Below are 23,460 nucleotides of genomic sequence, written 5' to 3'. Positions count from 1 at the left end.
TAGAACAGCAGTAGCAAACATATGGAACTCTAGGGCCATCTAGTGGTCAAGAAAAAACAGACACTAAAAAACGCCTAGTCTAGAATTGTTTTTTTTTTTTTTTTTTTTTTTTTTTTTCTTTTGCAGACTTTCAGCAAAGAACGAAACATTATTTTAACACAACAGTATTAATTTAACAGATTTTTCTAAAATTATGTTTTCCACATTAATGGTCTCATTCTTCAGAAGGATATTTCAGTAATGACGTTGAGTGACTAATTAAATCATTTAAACAAAAAATGCATTCACGATCTAATGGTCAGAAATTGGTGTCATTCTTATGAAAGCATGAATTTTAGTTCTGTAAATGCAAATTATATTTAGTGCATATTAGTAGCAGATTAGTGATTAAGAAACAAAAGATGAGTTAAAAAATACAGTAAGTAGCACACAAATTAAAATACTACAAATAAGACAAAGCTGCTTTTTCAGATACTTAAGAGTGGGCAATTCAAAATCTCTTTATTGTTGATTAAACAAATCTCTCTGACTGCTGGAATAGTCATCCAATCCAGCACATAAAATAATGTTGATCAACAGCAGCATCAATCATCTAACATGCGGGCAGGATAATATTTGCTACTAAGAATATATTACCATCTATTTCTTTACATTCTTCTGATGCCTAAACAATATGTAGTGTCTAATATAATACATAAAGGATATTTGCAATGACCAGAGTGTGGAAATCAGGCTTGAAATCAGCCCTGTTCCAGCCCTCTATAAATCACACTTCATGGACTTTAGAAATAATACAAAAAAGACCTAAATTGAAATTGTCAGTTAAAAGAAAGAAAGAAAGAAAAAAAGATTTAGCAATCACGTACTACAGCATACAGACAATGCCTTTTGTACTCTTTAAAAATATATATTAAAAATACATGAAATAGTTCCGCTAAAATATGTCTTTTGGCATTGGTTTATCAGTGAAATAAGAAACCTCTAAACTTAACCGGTCGCTTTAAATCATTACCACTATCACACCAATTAAGTTCAGTGTCACACTATTGCTAGCATACTGAGGTGAAAATAGCAAACTGCTGCTGTCTGGCATTGTACACACTCCTGGTGTGGGTGCCACATCTGTTTTCTGCATGACCTTTATTACAAAACAAAGCAGAGCAGCATTTTTTTGTCCTTCCGTTATGGGTTGGCAATATAACAAAAGAATAATACAATTTTTCATGAAAAAAGGACTGTACTTTATCATAATGTACATTTAACACTGAGGTAATCTGACATGACTATTGATTAAAATGTAACCTTTTCCACATAATCCACAAAAAATGGCAGCAGGAATCAGAGCAGACAGATGCTGATACTCAAATCCAAGACATTGTTTTTTGATCAAAATAATAATAATAATAAAAAAATCTATTTAAAATCTATTGCACACTCCATGAAAACCACTACAACATTACACATTAAATATGTTCCTGAGTGTCTCATGGGTCCAAATATACATGTAAAACACAATCATCATCATAAAAAATCAGGATACTTTTAAAAGTCATAATATATATATAGAGCTGTTCTCCCAATAGTGATTAAAAACTGTAGAACTACATTACATTTACATCTACATTTAGTCATTTATCAGACACTTTTATCCAAAGCAACTTACAAATGAGGACAATGGAAGCAATCAAAAATAGCAAAAGAGCAATGATATGTAAGTGCTATAACAAGTCTCAGTTAGCTTAAACGCAGTACATGTAGCAAGGGCTTTTAAATAATATGATAAATAAAAAGAAAACAGAACAGAAAAAGAATAGAGCAAGCTAGTGTTAGAGGTCTTTTTTTATAATTGTATAATAAATGAAAAGAAAATAGATAGAATACAAAAAGATTAGAAAGGTAGTTCGATTTTTTTTTTTTTTTTTTTTAAGAATAGAATTAGAATAGTGAGTGCAAAGGGTTAGAGGGTCAAATAAAGATGGAAGAGATGTGTTTTAAGCCGATTCTTGAAGATGGCTAAGGACTCAGCAGCTCGGATTGAGCTGGCCAGGTCATTCCACCGGGAGGGAACATTTAATTTAAAAGTTCGTAAAAGTGACTTTGTGCTTCTTTGGGATGGCACAATCAAGTGATGTTCACTTGCAGAATGCAAGCTTCTAGAGGGGACATAAGTCTGAAGTAATGAATTTGGGTAAAGGGGTGCAGAGCCAGTGGTGGTTTTGTAGACAAACATCAATGCCTTTTTATTTTATGGGAGCAGCTATTGGTAGCAAGTGCAAATTGATAAACAGAGGTGTGACGTGTATTCTTTTCTGCTCATTAAAAATTAATCTTGCTGCCGCTTTCTGGATTAATTGTAAAGGTTTAATAGAACTGGCTGGAAGACCTGCCAAGAGAGCATTGCAATAATCTAGCCTGGACAGAACAAGAGCTTGAACAAGGAGTTGTGCAGCATGTTCTGAAAGAAAGGGCCTGATCTTCTTGATGTTGAATAAAGCCAATCTGCAGGACCGGACAATTTTAGCAATGTGGTCTGAGAAAGTTAGCTGATCATCAATCATTACTCCAAGGTTTCTAGCTGTTTTTGAAGGAGTTATGGTTGATGTGCCTAACTTGATGGTGAAATTGTGATGAAACGATGGGTTTGCTGGAACCACAAGAAGATCTGTCTTGGAAAGGTTAAGTTGAAGGTGATGGTCCTTCATCCAGCAAGAAATGTCTGTTAGACAAGCTGAGATGCAAGCAGCTACCTTTGGATCATCAGGATAGAATGAGAGGTAGAGTTGAGTGTCATCAGCATAGCAGTGATATGAAAAGCCATGTTTCTGAATGACAGAACCTAATGATGCCATGTAGACAGAGAAGAGAAGTGGTCCAAGAACAGAGCCCTGAGGCACCCCAGTAGTTAGATGCTGTGACTTGGACACCTCACCTCTTCAAGATACTTTGAAGGACCTACAGTATCTGATAGGTAAGACTCAAACCACTGGAGTGCGGTTCCTGAGATGCCCTTTGCCAGTAGGGTTGACAGGAGGACCTGGTGGTTAACCGTGTCAAAAGCAGCGGATAGATCAAGCAAGATAAGTATTGAAGAATTGGATTCCACTCTTGCCAGTCTTAGGGCTTCAACAACTAAGAGCAAGGCAGTCTCAGTTGAATGTCCACTTCTGAAGCCAGATTGGTTACTGTCAAGGAGGTTGTTCTGTGTGAGAAAGGCAGAGACTTGGTTGAACACAGCTCGTGACTATTGTCAGCTTTTATAAAATACATAACTGTCTGCCCAGTAACAAAAGTTTCAAGGGCTTGACCCTCTTTTAAGTCCTTAGCGTTCAGCTTTAGCTTTCAGACTTGTGTCTGTGTCTGCCTGTGAGAGGCTCCATCTCTAAGATATGGTCTCTGGAGCCCCTGTTCAATTCAACCACTCTTGGGACGACCGTGGACCAGCGATCTGTTGGAGTAAAGGAGAGAAATTACAGCTGTTAGCTGATTTTTGAAACATACATTTTTGTGTATTACTGTGTATTTTCTGTACTGTAAAAAAAAAAAAAAACTTTTTCGAAGTTATAAATAAAACTAAAATTATTGGAGTACGTTTTACAAGAAAATACTATTTCAGTCTTTATACTTCAAAGTTTCATGTTTTATCTAATGTATTACTTGGCAAATTCAGCTTTGTCATAACAGGAATAAATTACATTTTAAAATATATTAAAATAGAAAACATTTTTGTAATAATTTTTGTAATTTATTATTTTGTAATAAAAAATATCACTGCAATTTTAAAGGTAATTCTAATCAAATACATGCAGCCTTGGTAAGCATAAGAGACTTCTTCAAATTAATTGTGAACTTTACTAGCAATTTCTGAATGAAAACTGGGCAAAATCTGTGACCAGAAGTCTTGAAATATATTTGTTTATATATGCAGCATAGTGGCTGTGAAAAATCATGTCTGCTTGTTTACCAACCTCTTCGAAGGCCCCGTCCACCCTGTGTTTGTTCATAATGGTCTTTCTGGCCTGGATCCTCATTTATGATCCCCAGATTTTGATTCCAGTGGGACCACTTCACCTCGTCCACCCTGTAGCATGAAGAATGAAGGCCCAGAACTCCTGTAATTTACTTGAAGGCTTATGCTGTAATTTAATAAATGAGTGGTGGATATCTTGTAGCTGTACCTGAAGCACCAGCGTTTGTCTGGCTTTCCATCCAAGCCCTTGCCCACAGTAACCATCTCTCCAACACGGAAAGACTTCCGCAGACACACAGGGAAGGACCGCTCAATGTCTAGGATAGTTGTTGCCCACTGATGCAAACAAAAGGAAAATGACATGTTGGAGATGAAATGCATTTATAACCACCAAATACAGAGTTGAAAGCCTTGGACAGAAGTTAACAAAAAAAATGATTTGACTTCCTGTCAGATGGGCACCAAAATAAACCACTGAAACAAAAACTTAAAAGGAATAGTTCACCCAAAAACTGCCATCATTCAGTTTCTCTCTTTCATGTCATTCCAACCCAGTATTTTCTTTTCTTTCAAGAAAACACAAAAGGAGGTTTGTATGGAGCTTTTATGATACTGTGGGGAAATAAAAACTTGGATATTCTGGCTTACATTTCTTGTGTTTCACAGACGCATTAAAATATATGGGGCTGAAATGATATGAAGAAGAGGAAATGATGAGAAAATGTCCATTTTTGGTCAAATGAACTAAATTTTAATACTATCTATACAACCACTTTTGACCTTTTGTGTACACCTCACCTGCAGTTTCCAGATCTGCTTGCTCTCTTTGGACACCTGTCCCACCGTCTCTCCCATCAAAGCAATTAACATGTTGAGTAACAGGACGAAGGTGAGAATAATGTAGGTGACCAAGAGAATGAGGAAGATGACGGGATACTGTGCGCCCTTTAGCATGTCGTCCAGCTCTCCAATGCCTATGGTCAGCTTAAACAGGTCCAGGAGAAATTCGCTGAAGGTGTTTGTATCTCGGCATTCTGGGTATTTGGGGCAGCTATCATTACATGTCTTCTTATCAGGGCAGATAGTCAGCAGTGACACTAATGCTGGTGCAGAATACATAATGAAAGTTTCACTAATTCTGACAAATGTTTCCACAAAATACCAATAAATGAACTATTATTACAAGAATACCTGATGCATAGCCGATCATGAATAGCACATAGACCAGCAGGAACCGGAACAAATCTTTGATTAGAATCTGAACAAAATACCCAAAATGAAGACACAATGGGTAAACGTAATGGTCTCTTAATTACACTGATAATATGAGAAGAAAGCAGACCGGCAAGGATGATAGTTATTATGAGAGTTTTATGTAGTTTCTAGAAGCAGTGTACACTATTAGGATGCGGCCATTACTGGAAAATAATAAGGGATAATATGACATTTACTATATATCAGTATATAATACCATCTCTACCTTTCACTATATTTTCAGAAAAAGAAAACTACACATGGTCCCATGTCCAGTGGACCTTACTAAACATTAAAATGCATTTATATATAAACACACACACATTATGTACAGTGTGTGTGTGTGTGTGTGTGTGTGTGTGTGTGTCTGTGTACATGCATGTATATATATATCTGTTTTGAACTTTCTATTAATCAAAAAATCCTGAAAAAAACGTATGACTGTTTTCATTAAAATATTAAGCAGGACAACTGTTCACAGTATTGATAATAAAAAGAAACTGAGCACCTTATCAGCATATTATAATTATTTCTGAAGGATTATGTGACATTGAAGACTGGAGTAATGATTCTGAAAATTCAGCTTTGTCATAACAGGAATAAATTACATTTTAAAATATATTAAACATTTTTATAAGAATAAAAAATATCACTGGAATTTTACAGATAATTCTAATCAAATAATTTTAGCCTTGGTAATGTTTTTTTTCTTCTTTCAAAAACATTAAAATCTTAATGTTTTAAATGAGAAGAAAAAGTAAAGAAAGCAAATATCACTATCAAAGTGATTTCACCATTTAGAATCGTTCAATTAAATTTAGTGTACATGTTCCTTCACCTGCTCTTTTCATACCTTCTGAATCATGATGCTGTAAGTTCCAGTGAGTTTAAGGCCTCTGGTAAAATAGAGGGTGTTCATCCAACCTAGTGCTAGAGCAAACACCATCACAGACACATAGGCCTCAATCCCTGACAGATACAGCGCTGCACTCACCAGCACCAACACGGAGTAGATGAAGCTATGGAAACACAAGGGATTGGTCAACAGGTAATGTACTCGTCATCAACATACTTCAACTATTAAGGTTATCATTTGTTTTATGTTTACTGGTGGCTTATTATGAGCTCAAAATTGATTAAACACACTGTGGCCTATGGCTATTTTCTGATTTTGTTACTGTAAAGGTTATAAAACATCTTTTAGTTTCTATCTGGCTTTGTTACTGAGTTTCAATATGTAAGATTTGCTTTTCAAATGCAAAATGCCTTACTGTTTTACCAATGCCATATATTAATTATAATTAACATAAACATATCAGTGAACTGCAGTCATCTTTGCTTAGATCACACTGTTTTTATGCAAGGAGATTAACTATTAAAACATGCCAAGAAAGGATTCTGGAAATTAATTAGACAGCTCAATTAAAAAGAGGTAGGAAATCGCCTTAGGGAAAGACATTTGAGAGTAAAGGAAGACACAAAGAATGGAACCGAGTGTCTTACTAGAGAAGTTGAAAGGATCCATCAATAAATAAAGAATTCACCCCCGGGCACTTCTTCAGGAAAAGGTCCTTAATCTAAATCAGGGGAGAAAACCAAGAAATGCTGCTAAAGATTTTTAGTGATAGCTAAGGAGGAAAGATAGGGAAAGAAAGAGTGATTGTGTGTACTAAAACATATAAAACACTGTTGCTGAGATGGAAGTGTGATCTTTAAAAATAAAAGTACTAAAAATGATTGGTTATTGTGTATGAAGCTTACATTTGTTACAAAGAAAAAGACTCCAGAAGCCACGGTTATGATCTCCCCTGCCAAACGCACCTTGGCTTCTGTGGTGTTGTAGGCATAAGGGGGCTGTGGAGGTAAAAGGTTTAGGAATCAACTACAGACCTGTTCATTCCCAGAAAGCATCTCTACCACATGAACTATCTATCACACAGGAGGGCCCATCTGGCAAAGAAGTTATTACTCTGTATTTTTATATAAAACCACGAACACCCACATGTACACTATCATTCAAAAGTTTGGGGTAGGTAAGACTTTTTACAGCTTTTGAAAGAAGTCTCTCATTTTCACCAAGGTTGCATTTATTTGATACAAAATATACTGTAATAATACAGTAATATTGTGAAATATTATTACAATTTAAATAACTTTTCCATTTTAATAATGTAATTTATTTCTGTGATGGCAAAGCTGATTTTTCAGCAGCCATTACTCCAGTCTTCATTCAGTGTCATATGATCCTTAAGAAATAATTTTAATTTGCTGATTTGCTGCTCAAGAACCATTGATAATAATAAAAAAATTTAAAAACAGTTGTGCTGCTTGTTCAAAAGAACATAATTTATTAGAAATAGAAATCTTGAAATATTAAATGTCTTTACTGTTACTTTTGATTGATTTAATGCATCCTTGCTAACAAAAAAAAATATATATTTATCATTTCTTTTTTTTATTATTATTAAATAAAAATAAACTTTCATTTACCCAAAACTTTTGAACGGTAGTGTAAAAATATAAGGAGAATATTGTCTACTCATAGATAAATGAATACGAGAAAGCTCAATATACCTGCTAGACAAATTATATAGTGTGCTTTAGCCTGATTTGAGCTAAAAGCTGAATTTAATTATAATACTATCGATTTTGTAATTTGATTCGTAAATTGACATGTTATCAAAATGTAATCTTGACTAACAATTTTTGAGATTTCATTCTCTCACCATTGAAACAGATGGAAGATTAGTCTGACTGGAAACAGAGTCAACTGTACTCACTGTACCCACTGATGGACGATAATAGGCCACAAGAGTGAAGATGATCATGGTGACAAGGTAGGAAAACACACTGATGTAGAAGGTCACAGCAGCAAACTTCTGCCACTTGGCCCTCAGCAGTTCGTTTATGGGTTCCACCGCCAACATCTCATGGCGATTCTGAGGGCACAACCGATAAAGCATGTTATAAAGCTGATCACTGGAACAGCCATCAACTTAATGAAAAAAGATTCTTGGTGATTATGATTTTTTTGTGCATTTTGTTACCATATCCATACATGCTTTTCTATACATTCACAACAACTTGCACAAGTTATGTCACATCATTCACCTCCTGCTGTTTATGTACTCTGCAAGGCCTCTAATCTCATGTGATAACATGACAAAATACTGAGTGCCATACAGCACACACATTATCTTTCTCACTTTCTTTTGTCTATCCACATATTCACCTCAATCTTGCTGTTGTAGACGAGTATCTCCAGAACAGAGACTTCCTCTCCGCAGGTATCCAGTGAAGACAGATCATACAGGTTGGAGTAGACGGGTCCATAAGCCCAGTCCTTAAACTTCCGGGAAAGATGTCGAGCCTCCTCATCTTTTATCTCTCTCCGGATAATGTGCTGGAACACCTGTGGAGAAAAAAAAACATTTCATTTTAGTTTGCTTTGCCATTTCCTACCACACTTTCCCAATGCATGTTCCTAAAGCAATCTCCTACCCCAATTTTGCCCAGCTTGGCTGCCATCATGAGAGGGGACATGCCATCATTGTTGAGTACATTCTCCAAGTTGCAGTCTGGGTAGGGTTTGGCACATTTGATGAGCAGCAAGTCGTACATCTTAGTGACGAAACGTGTGTTGTCCCGAGTGTTGTCAGCGATATGGACCAGGGCGTGCAGGACTGTGTTTCCCCTCGAGTCCTGCCTCCGCAGATCTGCCGCCTTGTGGCTATTCTCGGTCAGATAATGCACCATGTCTGGTTGGTTGGTACAAGCTGCAAGTGAAAGAGGCAGCTCACCTGTATAATCAGAAAGAGACAATATAATGAAGAGTTCAAGTTGTCAATTTGTCTAAATTGTAATTCTAAACAAAATCATTATAACAACATTTTCTTTGCATATACAGGTCCTTCTCAAAAAATTAGCATATTGTGAAAAAGTTCATTATTTTCCATAATGTAATGATAAAAATTAAACTTTCATATATTTTAGATTCATTGCACACCACCTGAAATATTTCAGGTCTTTTTATTGTTTTAATACTGATGATTTTGGCATACAGCTCATGAAAACCCAAAATTCCTATCTCAAAAAATTAGCATATCATGAAAAGGTTCTCTAAACGAGCTATTAACCTAATCATCTGAATCAACTAATTAACTCTAAACACCTGCAAAAGATTCCTGAGGCTCTTTAAAAACTCCCAGCCTGTTTCATTACTCAAAACCGCAATCATGGGTAAGACTGCCGACCTGACTGCTGTCCAGAAGGCCATCATTGACACCCTCAAGCGAGAGGGTAAGACACAGAAAGAAATTTCTGAACGAATAGGCTGTTCCCAGAGTGCTGTATCAAGGCACCTCAGTGGGAAGTCTGTGGGAAGGAAAAAGTGTGGCAAAAAAAACGCTGCACAACGAGAAGAGGTGACCGGACCCTGAGGAAGATTGTGGAGAAGGACCGATTCCAGACCTTGGGGGACCTGCGGAAGCAGTGGACTGAGTCTGGAGTAGAAGCATCCAGAGCCACCGTGCACAGGCGTGTGCTTTTGAACCAGAAACAGCGGCAGAAGCGCCGGACCTGGGCTACAGAGAAGCAGCACTGGACTGTTGCTCAGTGGTCCAAAGTACTTTTTTCGGATGAAAGCAAATTTTGCATGTCATTCGGAAATCAAGGTGCCAGAGTCTGGAGGACGACTGGGGAGAAGGAAATGCCAAAATGCCTGAAGTCCAGTGTCAAGTACCCACAGTCAGTGATGGTCTGGGGTGCCATGTCAGCTGCTGGTGTTGGTCCACTGTGTTTTATCAAGGGCAGGGTCAATGCAGCTAGCTATCAGGAGATTTTGGAGCACTTCATGCTTCCATCTGCTGAAAAGCTTTATGGAGATGAAGATTTCGTTTTTTTCAGCACGACCCCTGGCACCTGCTCACAGTGCCAAAACCACTGGTAAATGGTTTACTGACCATGGTATTACTGTGCTCAATTGGCCTGCCAACTCTCCTGACCTGAACCCATAGAGAATCTGTGGGATATTGTGAAGAGAAAGTTGAGAGACGCAAGACCCAACACTCTGGATGAGCTTAAGGCCGCTATCGAAGCATCCTGGGCCTCCATAACACCTCAGCAGTGCCACAGGCTGATTGCCTCCATGCCACGCCGCATTGAAGCAGTCATTTCTGCAAAAGGATTCCCGACCACGTATTGAGTGCATAACTGAACAGAATTATTTGAAGGTTGACTTTTTTTGTATTAAAAAACACTTTTCTTTTTATTGGTCGGATAAAATATGCTAATTTTTTGAGATAGGAATTTTGGGTTTTCATGAGCTGTATGCCAAAATCATCAGTATTAAAACAATAAAAGACCTGAAATATTTCAGTTGGTGTGCAATGAATCTAAAATATATGAAAGTTTAATTTTTATCATTACATTATGGAAAATAATGAACTTTTTCACAATATGCTAATTTTTTGAGAAGGACCTGTACTACCATTTTTAGGTTTGGGGTCAGAAAGATTTTTCTAAAGAAAGTAATACTTTTATTCAGCAAAGGTGCAATAAATAGATCAAAAGTAACATAACAGAGACATTTATAATGCTACAAGAGACTGTATTTCACATAAATGCTGTTGTTTTGAAGTTTTTATTCAACAAATAATCCTGGAAAAAATGTATCATCTTCCCACAAAAAAAATTAAGCAGCAGAAACTGAGATACTGAGGACAGGAGTAATGGCTTCTGAAATTCAGCATTGCCATCACAGCAAGAAATTACATTTTAAAATATATAAAGATAGAAAACAGTTATTAATAAATTGTAGTAATATTTCACAATATTACAGTTATTACTGTATTTTTGAAAAAATAAATGCAGCTTTGGTGAACATTCTTTTTATAAAACATTTTAAACAATCCCTTAACTTTTGAAGTGTTTATAGCAGAAACTTTTATTTAGTGCATCATTTTATCTGTAAGTGTTTTCCACTGTTTAACTGAAAAGATCAGTTTAGACCAGCATTATGGTTTATGAGTTGGTTCAGCTGGTGATTTACCATCCTAGTCTGATAAATCTGGTTGCAAAAGGTAGTTAAAAAGCCTAATGAGGACCAGCATCCAAAACACAAAAATGCTCTAGGATCTCCAGATGTCTCTTTTATCTATCATTTTCCTTTACTAAACACCACGATGAAGAAATACAATTAGCCACTAAAAGTCAATCAGTCCTTTGCAGGGCTCACATGACAAATGTGCTTTTATCTAAATGTCACTATTTGTATCCAGTCCTCAATTAGTGCTCGTCTCATGAGAACCATCTCAAACAGGAAAACCAAACAGAGAGAGAGCTTGAGAGTGAGCTGTTGCCAGGGGTGACAGATTATTTTCATGTCACTTCTTATAGAAACGCTTCCCCCTCATTGATTTGCACGCGCTCAGAGAGCGGTTAGCGTGACTGCTAAATCACATTAGCTGTCAGTGCTCACAGGTTCACGGGAAGCTCCGCGGCGAATGACTCCCTTCGTGCTCAGATCAGGAGGGATTAAACACTGACAGCCGTGTCTAATACAAATGAAAATTATTTACAGGTGAATAAAAGAGAGATGGGGACTCCTGGCAGGGCACCAGAAATGTTAATCCTATTCTGTCATCCTTGGATTATTTTAAAATAGTTTTGCATCTTTCAATCAGTTCCAACGCAGACGTCTTGTTTTGGGGTTTAAAATTTGTGAGATGTAAATGAGGTTCATGAATAGGGAATTCAAATTCTCAGCATGATTTTAAAATCACAGCTTTGTAACACTAATGTGAGGATAAACTTATTAGAATATTTGACATGACAAAAGAAATGTAGGGGCAGGACTTACACAAATTATCCAAAGATGTCACTTCAGAAAAAAAGCAAAGCTTACATTTTGATGAAAAATTACAAAAACAAACTTTTCTTTTCTTTGGAATTACATGCACTAATGAATCATGCACAATAGAATGCACAGAATATGGCTCTATTGACTTCCATTGTAATTTTTTGTCAATACGGTGGGAACCAAACGTGTTTAGTTAACAATATTCTTCAGAATATGTTTTTGTGTGTGTTCCACGGAAGAAATAAACTTATGCAGGTTTGAAAAAAAATGAGGGTGAGTAATTTTTGGGTGGACTGTCCCTTTAAGAAAATCAATTTTCACATAGCTGTAGTAACACACTCTGGTCAACAGGGGGTAGAATGTGTTCAGGCAGATGAGGAGGAAACTTTTCTGGTGTACTTCAGACCATCATCAGGCCTCCAAATATAAGACCCTTTTACTGTATTTTCCGTTGCAAAAACAGAAGCTCCATTCACTCGCTTACATCCTTATTGTATACATGACATAATGTCTTGTTGGTTTTCTTCTAAGCTCCAGAAACCTTTTTATTCATAGCTAATGAATGTAAACTGTGTAATGCTCCTTACATTTGCCAACTATAGGGAGGGTTTTAGGAAAAAGGAAAGAAAATCACCTGATGTTACTAAGGGAACCACTGGGCCAAATGTATTGCATAATGTATTGTGTATTCATTGACAAAGTTATAAAGGCTGGACTGCTGCTGCAGAACAAATACAGCAATATTGTGGAATATTATTATAATTTAAAATAACGTTTCCATTTCAGTATATTTTAAAATGTAATTTAATCCTGTGATGGCAAAGCTGAATTTTCAGCTTCCATTACTCCAGATCATCAGTGTCACAGGATCCTTCAGAAATCATTCTAATATGCTGATTTGGCGCTCAAGAAACATTTCTTATTATTTTTAATGTTGATTACATTCTTTTACAATTATACATGTCTTTAAATTTGTCACTTTTGATCAATTTAATGCTTGCTAAAAAAAAAAAAAAAGTATATTACTAATTTATATATTAATTTCTGTCAAAAATAAAATCTTACTGACCCAAAAGTGACTGATAAAACAGGAAATGGAGCGTCCTACACATAACTTTGGGAGTTAAAGGCTCCAGCATGTTGTAATGAGGTTAGCACTGTATAATTGGGCCAGATGTTTCACAACAGAGCATTAAAGCATTCAATATATGAATGAAGAATTATTAATGCAACTGAAGCAGCTTCATAACCTACACAATACACTCATATTCCCAATACATTAAACATTAATAACTGGTTGGATCTTGAACTATATTCCTTATCACTCGCAACACAGACTGTTTAAACCTTAAGAACAAAACTAGCATCAACAAACCCACCGAAGTAGAAGTATCCACCCTCCTCTCTGGGCTGGAAGAATCGGCCCCTGGCCTGGGCATGAACATCAGCCCCCTTCTCCACCAGAAGCTCCACATACTGTTTGCATCGTCGTTCTATGGCGATATGCAGTGCCGTCTGACCTACAGACACACCACATTTTTATTATAAATGCAGATGCCAGTGAAGAATCAGTTTGAAGCAGTTCGTCACGTGATAATGAATTGAGCACAACATCCAAACCACTCACATTTCACTGCTGGTTATATATGCTTTATATAATTGTGTATGTGACAAATAAAAATCTTGAATCTTGAATCAAACCAAAGCGCTCTGTAACGTTACAGAAAAACTGATATCTATGACACATCTTATCAGAAAGAGCAGTGGGAACCAGCATGATATTATTAGATACTATCAACTTATCTTACACACGAGGAAGTATTGCAATATGAAAATAAGGCAATATTGCTCATGTTCTGCCCAGAGCCTGTAGTTTTATATTGAGGGTTTGTGTGAGAGCTCTACAGGACATAAAAAACACTTTTTTTTCTCACTGCTAAGGTCATCTGCTTCTTTTGTTTTTTAGATATATTTTAAATTAACGAAAATACACTCAGATCTGTTTGCTTTTGCTATTAAAATTTATGTTTTTTTAGTGACCCATGTGTCATCTTAAGAAATGAATCATCTTAAATGACTTGATTTTAGTAGTTCAGTGCATTTGTATGTGTTTTGGCAGTGGGTCTACACAAGGAAATCAGCTGCCTGACAGAATTAGCCTATCTGACATATACACTTTACTGCCTGGAGGACTGGAACCAACACTAGTAAACAAACTGAACCAATGTGTGATTGATTGTTTCCTGAGGAAATGAGAGGCAGACTACACAACGTCTGCTGCAAGTACATTATTATGTATTTCGAGAACTCTAACTTCCCTTTATTAAAATAATGCTGCCATTACAAACCTGGCATGTACAACATGACAAAGATTACAATGGAATAAAAATCAAAAATTAGGTCTAAATATGAGTCTACTGCCAGAACATATAAATAAGAATGAAATTACTGTAATATATTTATAATATGCTGCCTTTCAAAAGCTTGGAGTTGGTAAGATTTTTTATATTTCTGAAAGAAGTGTTTTATGCTCAGCAAGGCCACATTTACTTGATCGAAACTACAGTAAAAACAGTAATATTGTTAAATATTATTATAATTTAAAATAACTGTTTTCTTTTTTAAAATGTTATTTTAAAATGTAATCTATTATTTTAAATGTAATTTATTTCTGTGATGGCAAAGCTGAATTTTCAGCAGACACTACTCCAGTCTTCAGTGTAAAATGATCCTTCAGAAATAATTTTGGTGCTCAAGAAACATTTCTTAAACTTAAGCAACTGTTTTCAACATTAATAGTAATAAGCAAAACTGTAAAATTGTGATTCTTTTTTTTTTTTTTGGTTAGAAAGTTTAAAAAAGCATTCATTTGAAATAGAAATCTTTTGTAGCAATGTTAAAGTCTTTACTGTCACGTTTAATCAATTTCATGTGTACTTGAATAAAAGGTTTAAAACTTTTGAATGGCAGTGTATATAGACATTTTAATATATTTTAACATTTGTAATATTTTGGCCGTTTACCTCTTTAATTGACATAAAAGAGGAGAAAAAGTAAGAGACATAACATGAGATGCTGAATTTATAACACTGAATTTGTCACCCTCAGGAGCACCAGTGTGTCTTAGCTGCTAGGCCTCAGCGCTGAAAACTGTAATGTAAAACATTCATCCTTTTTTTTTTGTATCAGAGGGAAGGGAACGGGTGTGGCACTGGCAAATTCAAATACTCTAAACAGCGTCAAATTCAGCACTGCCTGTGAGGACTCTTTGTACTAAACAGGGTGGAGAATGCAGGAAACCCAACGCTAACTCTGGGGTAACTTCTCTAACATTGAGCTCAGTCAGAAGCATACATGAAACTCCACCTTCCTGTTCGTATTTCATTAACCTGCTCAGGGCGGCACTGGAAGCTGCTCAGAGTAAATGTTAGCTCAAGCCACAGATTTGGGAAACTTTTAAGACAAATGATGCTTGAAAATGGGTTCTAACGGCTGAATTTTTTGTGTTGAATCTGGTCAGTCTTCAGTGGTTGGAGGACTCACCCCTATAATACACATCTCTGAAGGGCGTGTTGATGAACTCTCTGAGGTTTCCTGTCTGTTCGGCAATGTCCAGCAACACAGGGATGGTATCGTTGTGACCATTGTGCAGGTTCAGAAGTGCTTTTGGTAGACATGTCTTCCCTGTAGAAGGTTCTAGAGAAAGTAGAGGAGAGAACATCTGTTATCAACGAGAGTTTTACATTTTATTAAGAAATTTGAGTCTGTCCCAAGTCTGTACGATATTCTGGCTCTTAAATATGACCTGTGTCCCTCCTTCAGTGTACTTCTATGGGATTTTGTTTGGCTTTTTTATCATCCAGCAAGTGCAAATTTTGGGTCTGATAAATTAGAAAAGAAATAGAGAGAACATTTATATGTCAAAGTGTAATAATTAACGTTAGGGATTTGTTCAAATCACTAATCTGAAGTATAAAAGTATCAGCAATGTTGCTGCCTCTTCTTTCATAAAGGTATCAGATTTTTCTATAGTTTTCTAATTCCTGATCTGCTTCACTCATGGATCAAGTGAGATGTTTTCCAGCATTTACATTTAGCCAGAATTATGTTTGATCCCCTCAAACAGAATCCTTCCTTCCATTTGTGACAGTTTGCTGCGATTTCTTACAACTCTCTGTTAAAGCTTGCTTGGCCTTTGAGGCAGGAAGTAGAAATACGACCCCACCTTGCGGGGTCACTTAAACTGATATAATAGAATTTCCTTTGCTAAATGAAAATAGCACAACAACAAAAGCCTAAGAAATGGACCATGAAGAAAAAGTGTTGCGATAACATAGGATATTTAGGGACATGACCCTTTGACGGGCTTTGTCTTTTTAATAAAAAAGTGAAATCATTATTAAGGGAAGTCAAATTTCCTATTAAGAGTTTCTTACCCAAATAAAACTGTTAAGACATCATTGTTCAGTCATTTTTCAATCTGAATTCTGGACAGCAAACCTAAACATGCACTTACTGCTCTTTGCTCATAGACTAAACCAATCCCAGAATGCACCTTTGAACTCCTCATCTATCAGCCTCTTTTCATGTGACTGAAGATACTGCAGGAGACCATCCAGAGCTCTTCGATCTGCTCGAGATACAGCTTCAAACAACAGCCAACGGTTGAAGACTTTAAGAACAGGGGGCTCTGGGGATCCCTCGTCACATGACATCTCAATCTCGGCCTTCCTGTATAGGGAAACAAATGCTTTTAAAGGAACTTTAAAGAAGATTACGACTCCAGTTAAAAGTGCACCTTTCATCATTTCCTGTACTCTTTCTGCTACAATATCAACAAAAGTGGCAAAAAGCCCAAATATGAACCAAAAACACACAGAAGCTATGTCTCTCACCCTCGTGGAAGCTTCTTCCTGCGTTTTTTCTGGTTGTTGAGCTCCCTACATGTGCCATAGTCGAACAGGGAGTCCATAGGTGCTTTCTTAGGCCCAGGTGCCACTGGATATTCAGACATGGTGGACTCAAGACGGTCCATGGGGTTAGGAACTCCCTTTTTAAAGGCTCCTGGGAACCTTATTCGCGAGTTCTGCTTGTTATAATTCTGTTGTCCAGGTCGAGCTGAATCTTGGGGCGAATCCTGAGTTGGCTGTGATCCATCATCATTGTCCAGAAGTTCTGCCAGTGAAGACATGGGGAAGTTGGGATCCCCGTCTGCTGTTAGGTCCTTACCCTCTGACAGGTCCTCAGCAGCAGTACCGGATGGTGAGGAGATTGAGTTTGACTCTGTCATGGCCAGGCGATAGCGCTTTAATAGCGTGGAAGCCGAGAAACCTTGCTGGAAAGTCAAAAATGGACTGAGTGAACTTTAAACACAAGATAAAACAATTATTCTGGATTATGCTCTACATCAGAACCTCCAAAAGTGGATCATTTAAATAGAAAGTAATTAAAACTACAGCTAGGCAACCATCTCAACCAATATGACAGATTTTATTAGATGCATGCTTAATGGAACTTGTCCGGGGCTTTGGAAACAATGTAAAATATACAGTTACTTAAAGTGGTCAAAGTTCATTTCCCCAACTGTAGGCTAATTAGTATGCTTGAACCTTGATCAGCACTGGTATTAAACTGAACTGCATCAACACTGAACTGACTTGAACTGGATAAAGACATTGCTGCCTTTTGTAGAACTGCTTAAAGATAAACTGAACTCATAAAAGAGCTGCTTTACAGTGGAACCGGACTTGTCTCCATAGTTGTTTCCATTAGTGAATCTGCTGTAAAGCTCTCTGTAAAGCTGCTTTGACACAATCTGTATTATATAAAGCACTATAGAAATCTTGGTTTCTGGTTTCACCTTGAGAAAATCCACTTCAGCATGAATAGAACTAAACATCGAGAACTCTGCAGGAGAGATGCATTCCAGAAAAAAACAAAAAACATTCCTGGAATCAATCTGCACTGGACTTCAAATCAAGAAAACAATTTATTCCTGAATGCACAGGAAAAATGAAGATACATACCAGTAATAAGGCTGCTGGAATGCTGGTACCCTTAGATAACCTTATGACCCTGGCCTTCCTCTCTCTCTTTTTCTCTCAATAGTGATTAATTAGTTCAGTTGGGTCTCTTTTGTTTGTGACAGGGTTCTTTCCCAGGTAGGTTCATCTCTCCAGCAGAGTCAAGGCTATTTGCGTGTGTCCTGACTTTCATTAGCGGTTCTATATTACCTGGTTGCTTTTGGTAGTTAACCACTACACACCTCTGCTTTTCTCAGTGTAGCTTAATGGAGTCGTTTTAATAAAATGTTCTATTATTTATTAATACATTGTGTATGACCTCCTTGAAACTGCAGTCACGAACGAGCTGAAAGTAACATCAAAATACAGTTTAAAGACATTTTCATGACACTGACTGCTATCAGAACAATGGCGTTTTCTCCTTTCTTACATTGTACAGTATGTACGAAAGAGTTGTCATCGCCAATGAGGACTCTTACCAAACTTCTGCTGTAACTTTGGGCTGTTAATCAAAAGCATTTCTGACCTTCTGAAAGCCTTAAACATTTTTGCAAGACACTTTTGCACTGAAATGACAGCTTAAGGAAAGTTTGAAGTCAGGCTTGGACATAACTAAGTAGAAATACATAGGCTACTTACTTCAGTCATTTCTTTGTAAGCTATGTGCACTTTCCCAATGCCAAACTACTCCTCCGGGGAGCTGGAAAGTGTCAGGAGAATTGCAGAGACACAAACAGAGCTAGAGGGGGAAAAAAAATACCAGCGTTTACAGAACACAACAGTCAAACTGCAACTGCAAAGAAGCATGCTGTAAGATCCATGTCTGCTGACCCATCTTCCTACAATATTCCCAAGGCTTTTGAAACCATTCAGTCATTTACACCTAGTTCATATTTTCTGTTTATATATAAATACCCAGCACATTGTGAAATCTTGTCAGCCCACATGCAGCTCTGAAAGTTGATTTGCATACTGCTGTGGCTTTGTCTATATCCTAGATCATTTCTTCCCCACCCTCTTGTAGTCTTGGATTTCTTTTTTAATTTATTGCACCAGTTCTGAACTGCCTTTTGGGATTTTTGAGTCTGTTAGTGTTGTTGTGAAACTGCATTGTACCTTGGATTGGGTTTGTTTTTAATTATGCGTATGAATTTCAATCCTACTCCAGAATCTGTATCAACACACGTAATGTCATTCGTCACCACATGATAAGAACCATTACTGAACTGACCAGACAGGTGAACAAATGTTAATGCATTCGCAGCAAATTATAATAGAAATAAATTAAGAATCATAAATCAAATAAAAAGATTAAAATTTATTAAACTTCAAAAAAATTTGGACACTTACTGTATATATTTGATATATGTTGGTGTCAATGCATGTAATGTTTTGAACCAAGGCACTTCGTCGCAGCTAAAAAAAAAAAAACACCCCTCTATTCATCCCATATATCCCCTCCATACCCACCTACACACATCCCACTCCAGTCCCTTTGTCCACATGCCACAATCCATTGTGGGATTCATCTCAGTTCTAAACTGATTTTCTCATTTCCCAGAAGAGGCATGACTCACACTCCCTCTGTCCTATTCTCTTCCCAGTTCAAGGGGAAATTCCTCCATTGCACCCATGTTCAGTAAGTCCGAACTCCTGAGACGATGAATGATGATCACATCAAAGAACCACCAGGCCTATTGCTGATGTTGCATTTAATTCCAGTGCTGCTATAAATACTTAACCCAAAAGTGTAAACTCTGTCATATTGTTTTAAAACCCAGTTTCTTGCTTTTGTGGAATATAAAAGAAGAAATTTTACAGAACGTTTATGCTGCTCTTTCCCATACAACCAAAGTAGACCATGAAAAGGGGTGGACAAGCAACCAATATGACAAAAAAAGCACCAGGGTTTTGTTGATGTTTAATTTTTGATTTTTTTTTAGTATGTTAAAAGGTTTTTTTGATGTGTTTTTGCTGTAATGTTATAGATAGGTAAAGTGGAAAATTTAAAATCAACCATATGTACCATATTTAGAGGTATGGACTAACTTTGTGATACTTTTTTTTGTGATAGTTTTTTGAAAAAAAATCCCTACATAATACATACTGTTGTATGAAAACAGCAGTGTAAACATTATGAAAAACATCTACTTTTGTGTTCTACATAAGCTGGAAAGTCATATGGTTTTGAAATGACATGAGATTTAGTCAATGAATGAAATTAACTGATAATCTGGCAACCTGGGACAGTGTCTGAATATAACTCAATAGCCATTATTGTCAAAATAGCTGGCAACAAAAGTTGGTACACCCTAAGTTATAACAGCTGTATGTTGTTTAACCATGCAAACCCACATGTCCTATTCGTCATGTTAATGTTTTTGTCTGCTTGACAGGACCATACAGATTTGTGCATCTTGTATTAGAGCAGTTAAAATTTGGTGCTTTGAGTCCAATTCTCTCATACTGACCACTGGATGTTCAACGTGGCACCTCATGGCAAATAACTCTCTGAGGATTTGAGAATTAGAATTGTTGCTTTCCACAATGATGGCCTAGGCTATAAGAAGATCGGTAACACCCTAAAACTGAGTTGCAGTACAGTGGCCAGGGTCATACAGAGGTTTTCTAAAACAAGTTCCACTCGGAACAGGCCCTCGCAAGGGTCGATCAAAGAGGTTGAGTTCTCATGCTGTGCGTCATGGAACAGAAGCTGGCTTCAAAAACAGACGCATGAGTGCTGCCGGCAATGCAGAAGGTTGCAGAAGTGGGAGGTCAGCTTGTCAGTGCTTAAACCATATGCCACACACTGCAACAAGTCAGTTTGCATGGCCATCATCCCAGAAGGAAGCCTCTTCTAAAGCTGGCTCACAAGAAAGCCCGCAAACAGTTTGCTGAAGGCAACCTGTTCAAGAGCATGAATTACTGAAACCATGTCCTGTGGTCTGATGAGACTAAGATAAACTTGTTTGGCTCAGATGGTGTCCAGCATGTGTGGCGATGCCCTGGTGAGGAGTACCAAGGAAATTGTGTCTTGCCCACAGTCAAGCATGGTGGTGGTAGCATCATGGTCTGGGGCTGTATGAGTGCTGCTGGTACTGGGAAGCTGCGGTTCATTGAGGGAAACATGGATTCCAGCATGTACTGTGACATTCTGAAGCAGAACATGATGCCCTCCCTTCAGAAACTGGGCCGAACGGCAGTTTTCCAACATGATAACAACCCCAAACACACCGCCAAGATGACAACTGCCTTGCTGAGAAATCTGAAGGTGATGAAGTGGCCAAGTATGTCTCCAGACCTGAACCCTTTTGAGCAGAAGGTAGAGAAGCGCCATGTGTCTAACATCCAGCAGCTCCGTGATGTCATTATGGAGGAGTGGAAGAGGATCCCAGCAACAACATGTGCAGCTCTGGTGAATTCCATGCCCAGGAGGATTAAGGCAGATAACAATGGTACTCACACAAAATATTGACACCTTGGACACAGTTTTGACATATTGACTTAGGGTGTACTCACTTTTATTGCCAATAAAATATATATGTTGAGTTATTTTTAGAGGACAGTAAATCTGTGCTGCTATACAAGCTGCAAATTGACTATTCTAAAGTATATCCAATTTTCATTTCTATAGTATTGTCCCTTGACAACATATAATAAAATGACTGCTGAAATGTGAGGGGTGTACTCACTTTTGTGAGATACTGTATATAGAATAGAGCTATATATAGAGAGAATAGAGCTTATTTAGATGTATGGACAATCTTTGTGCTCAGACTTAAAAGTCTGGATGATCCTCAGTTATTTAGTGTGTGAGTTTTTCTCTGTAACCATAAAATAGGCAAGTTGCCTATATTATGCTTATATTGTTTTAAACAGGCATTTCAAAAGTCGTGTATTGAATGCCAGCCTTAAGGCTACACCACTGATACTGAAGAAAGTTTTTATCACTCTTTCCCCAAGCGGTTCAGTATGAAAGATTTCATCTGGTCCGCATGTTTGCTTAAGCGGATGGTGGAAAATCAAACACAAGCCCCCACAGTTACTGGCCCTGGCCTGGCAAGTGCTATCCAAATACTGGCTACAGCAGTACCTCTGCTCTGACCCGACTCCAATACAGTCCATATCACCACAGTGAGTGAAAGCAGAACAGTGAAAGTTTTGATAAGCAGTGATGACACGAAAGCGCGATGGCCTAAGTCATCTTACTGTGTTTTGAGAATTGGAGGGTGCGATGGTGGTGCATCAGACCGCGTAACCGGGAGACCTAATGAGAAATATAACAGATGGAGAAAAAGGCCTGTCTACATAGAATAGCATTAGATAACAGCTGGAAATGACAGAGTCAATCTCCATGGTCCCAGAGGAAGATCTACACTTCCTTTTCCATGTCACAAGGTCTGCAAAGAGTCAAACAGCTGTGATCTAACTAAAAATGATGTTGTGGGAAAAATGAACGTAATTCAAAAGCATTCAGTGCTGGTTATGCTGACAGTTCAACCACAGTTCTGAGCCCATGAAATGACTTTAAACCTTTGAGAAGCAAATAACAATGAGCTTGATAAACAGATCTGTGCATGTCAAACAGGTTCTATGTGGATACAGACAACACTGATTTAGAGATAATCAGGAATAGTGGCAAGAAGTTGTTTTAGACTGTTACTTTTTAAATTCTAAATGGTTCTAAACTCCTTTAAATTGTTCTAAACGGTTTCAAACGTTTTGAATGAATTTCAATCTCTCAACATTCCCACAACAACAAAAAGTTAGAAAACTGCATCAGAAAAGTCACGGATATAGGAAAAGTTGCTCACCCGTAAAGACAAATGTATTGCTAGACGTTTCTTCTTAGACGTAGAATCAGTAGTTATTCCTTTTATGAGGTAAGATTCGTCCATTTATTCTTCAGGTGGGATCCGTATAGCTCTTTAGGTAAACTTTATCAACGGCTTCATGTTTCCACCTGGGTGTTTCAAACTGATAATGGGACAGAGCGACTGCAGAAGAACAGTTTTGATTTCCCACCGCCCACTGAATGAATGGAAGCCTGTAGAATGAGCGTGTGGACACGTAAACGAAAGACACTGGGGTCATTTTTACGTCTGAATCGTAACCAAACTAAATATTCACAGTCTAACTTATGAACTTGAGACATTTTTACTTAGGAATCCTTGTAGACAAACTATTCACCGTCTAACTTCTAGAAGTTACTTCACAAACTATTCACATTCTAACGGTAATATTAGCAAAACGTAAGCTTTTTCACCCATTTTACTTTTATACCCTTGAGAACATACAACATACAATACTGTTATATTATAATATATTATACATATTATAGCCTAATGTATACATTG

General features: G+C 37.3%; 1 protein-coding gene across 2 annotated transcripts; it reads right to left on the bottom strand.

Annotated features, from left to right (window-relative positions):
- Nucleotides 1-3,155: 3,155 nt before the first annotated feature.
- LOC109082954 (transient receptor potential cation channel subfamily V member 4-like) lies at nt 3,156-23,263 on the bottom strand. 2 transcript variants are annotated; one of them, XM_042751019.1, is made up of 17 exons: nt 22,918-23,263; nt 18,743-18,842; nt 16,976-17,415; nt 16,636-16,811; nt 15,624-15,776; nt 13,460-13,600; nt 8,723-9,021; nt 8,454-8,633; nt 8,002-8,160; nt 6,983-7,075; nt 6,725-6,798; nt 6,075-6,240; nt 5,159-5,225; nt 4,766-5,070; nt 4,176-4,303; nt 3,966-4,078; nt 3,156-3,445 (listed from the first exon to the last, which is right to left on the bottom strand). In XM_042751019.1, exons 2-17 carry the CDS (start codon nt 18,749-18,751, stop codon nt 3,333-3,335), a joined length of 2,616 nt encoding a protein of 871 aa, XP_042606953.1. In that variant the 5' UTR covers nt 18,752-18,842; nt 22,918-23,263; the 3' UTR covers nt 3,156-3,332. The 2 variants fall into 2 exon arrangements, with proteins under 2 accessions (XP_042606953.1, XP_042606962.1); XM_042751028.1 differs by lacking the exon at nt 22,918-23,263 and having other exon boundaries at nt 18,743-19,947.
- Between the last annotated feature and the right edge of the window lie 197 nt (nt 23,264-23,460).

This window comes from Cyprinus carpio, chromosome A5, assembly GCF_018340385.1.
Source record: "Cyprinus carpio isolate SPL01 chromosome A5, ASM1834038v1, whole genome shotgun sequence".
NCBI lineage: Eukaryota > Metazoa > Chordata > Actinopteri > Cypriniformes > Cyprinidae > Cyprinus > Cyprinus carpio.
The sequence above is the reverse complement of the archived record's forward strand: the minus strand, read 5'-3'. Positions and strand labels throughout refer to the sequence as shown.

Coding starts and splice junctions, on each gene's coding strand:
- LOC109082954 (XM_042751019.1), bottom strand. Junction 15,777..16,635: donor GATAGATGAGGAGTTCAAAG/GTGCATTCTGGG, acceptor TACTTTCTCTAG/AACCTTCTACAGGGAAGACA. Junction 3,446..3,965: donor TGGACGGGGCCTTCGAAGAG/GTTGGTAAACAA, acceptor TTACTCCAACAG/ATCGCTGGTCCACGGTCGTC.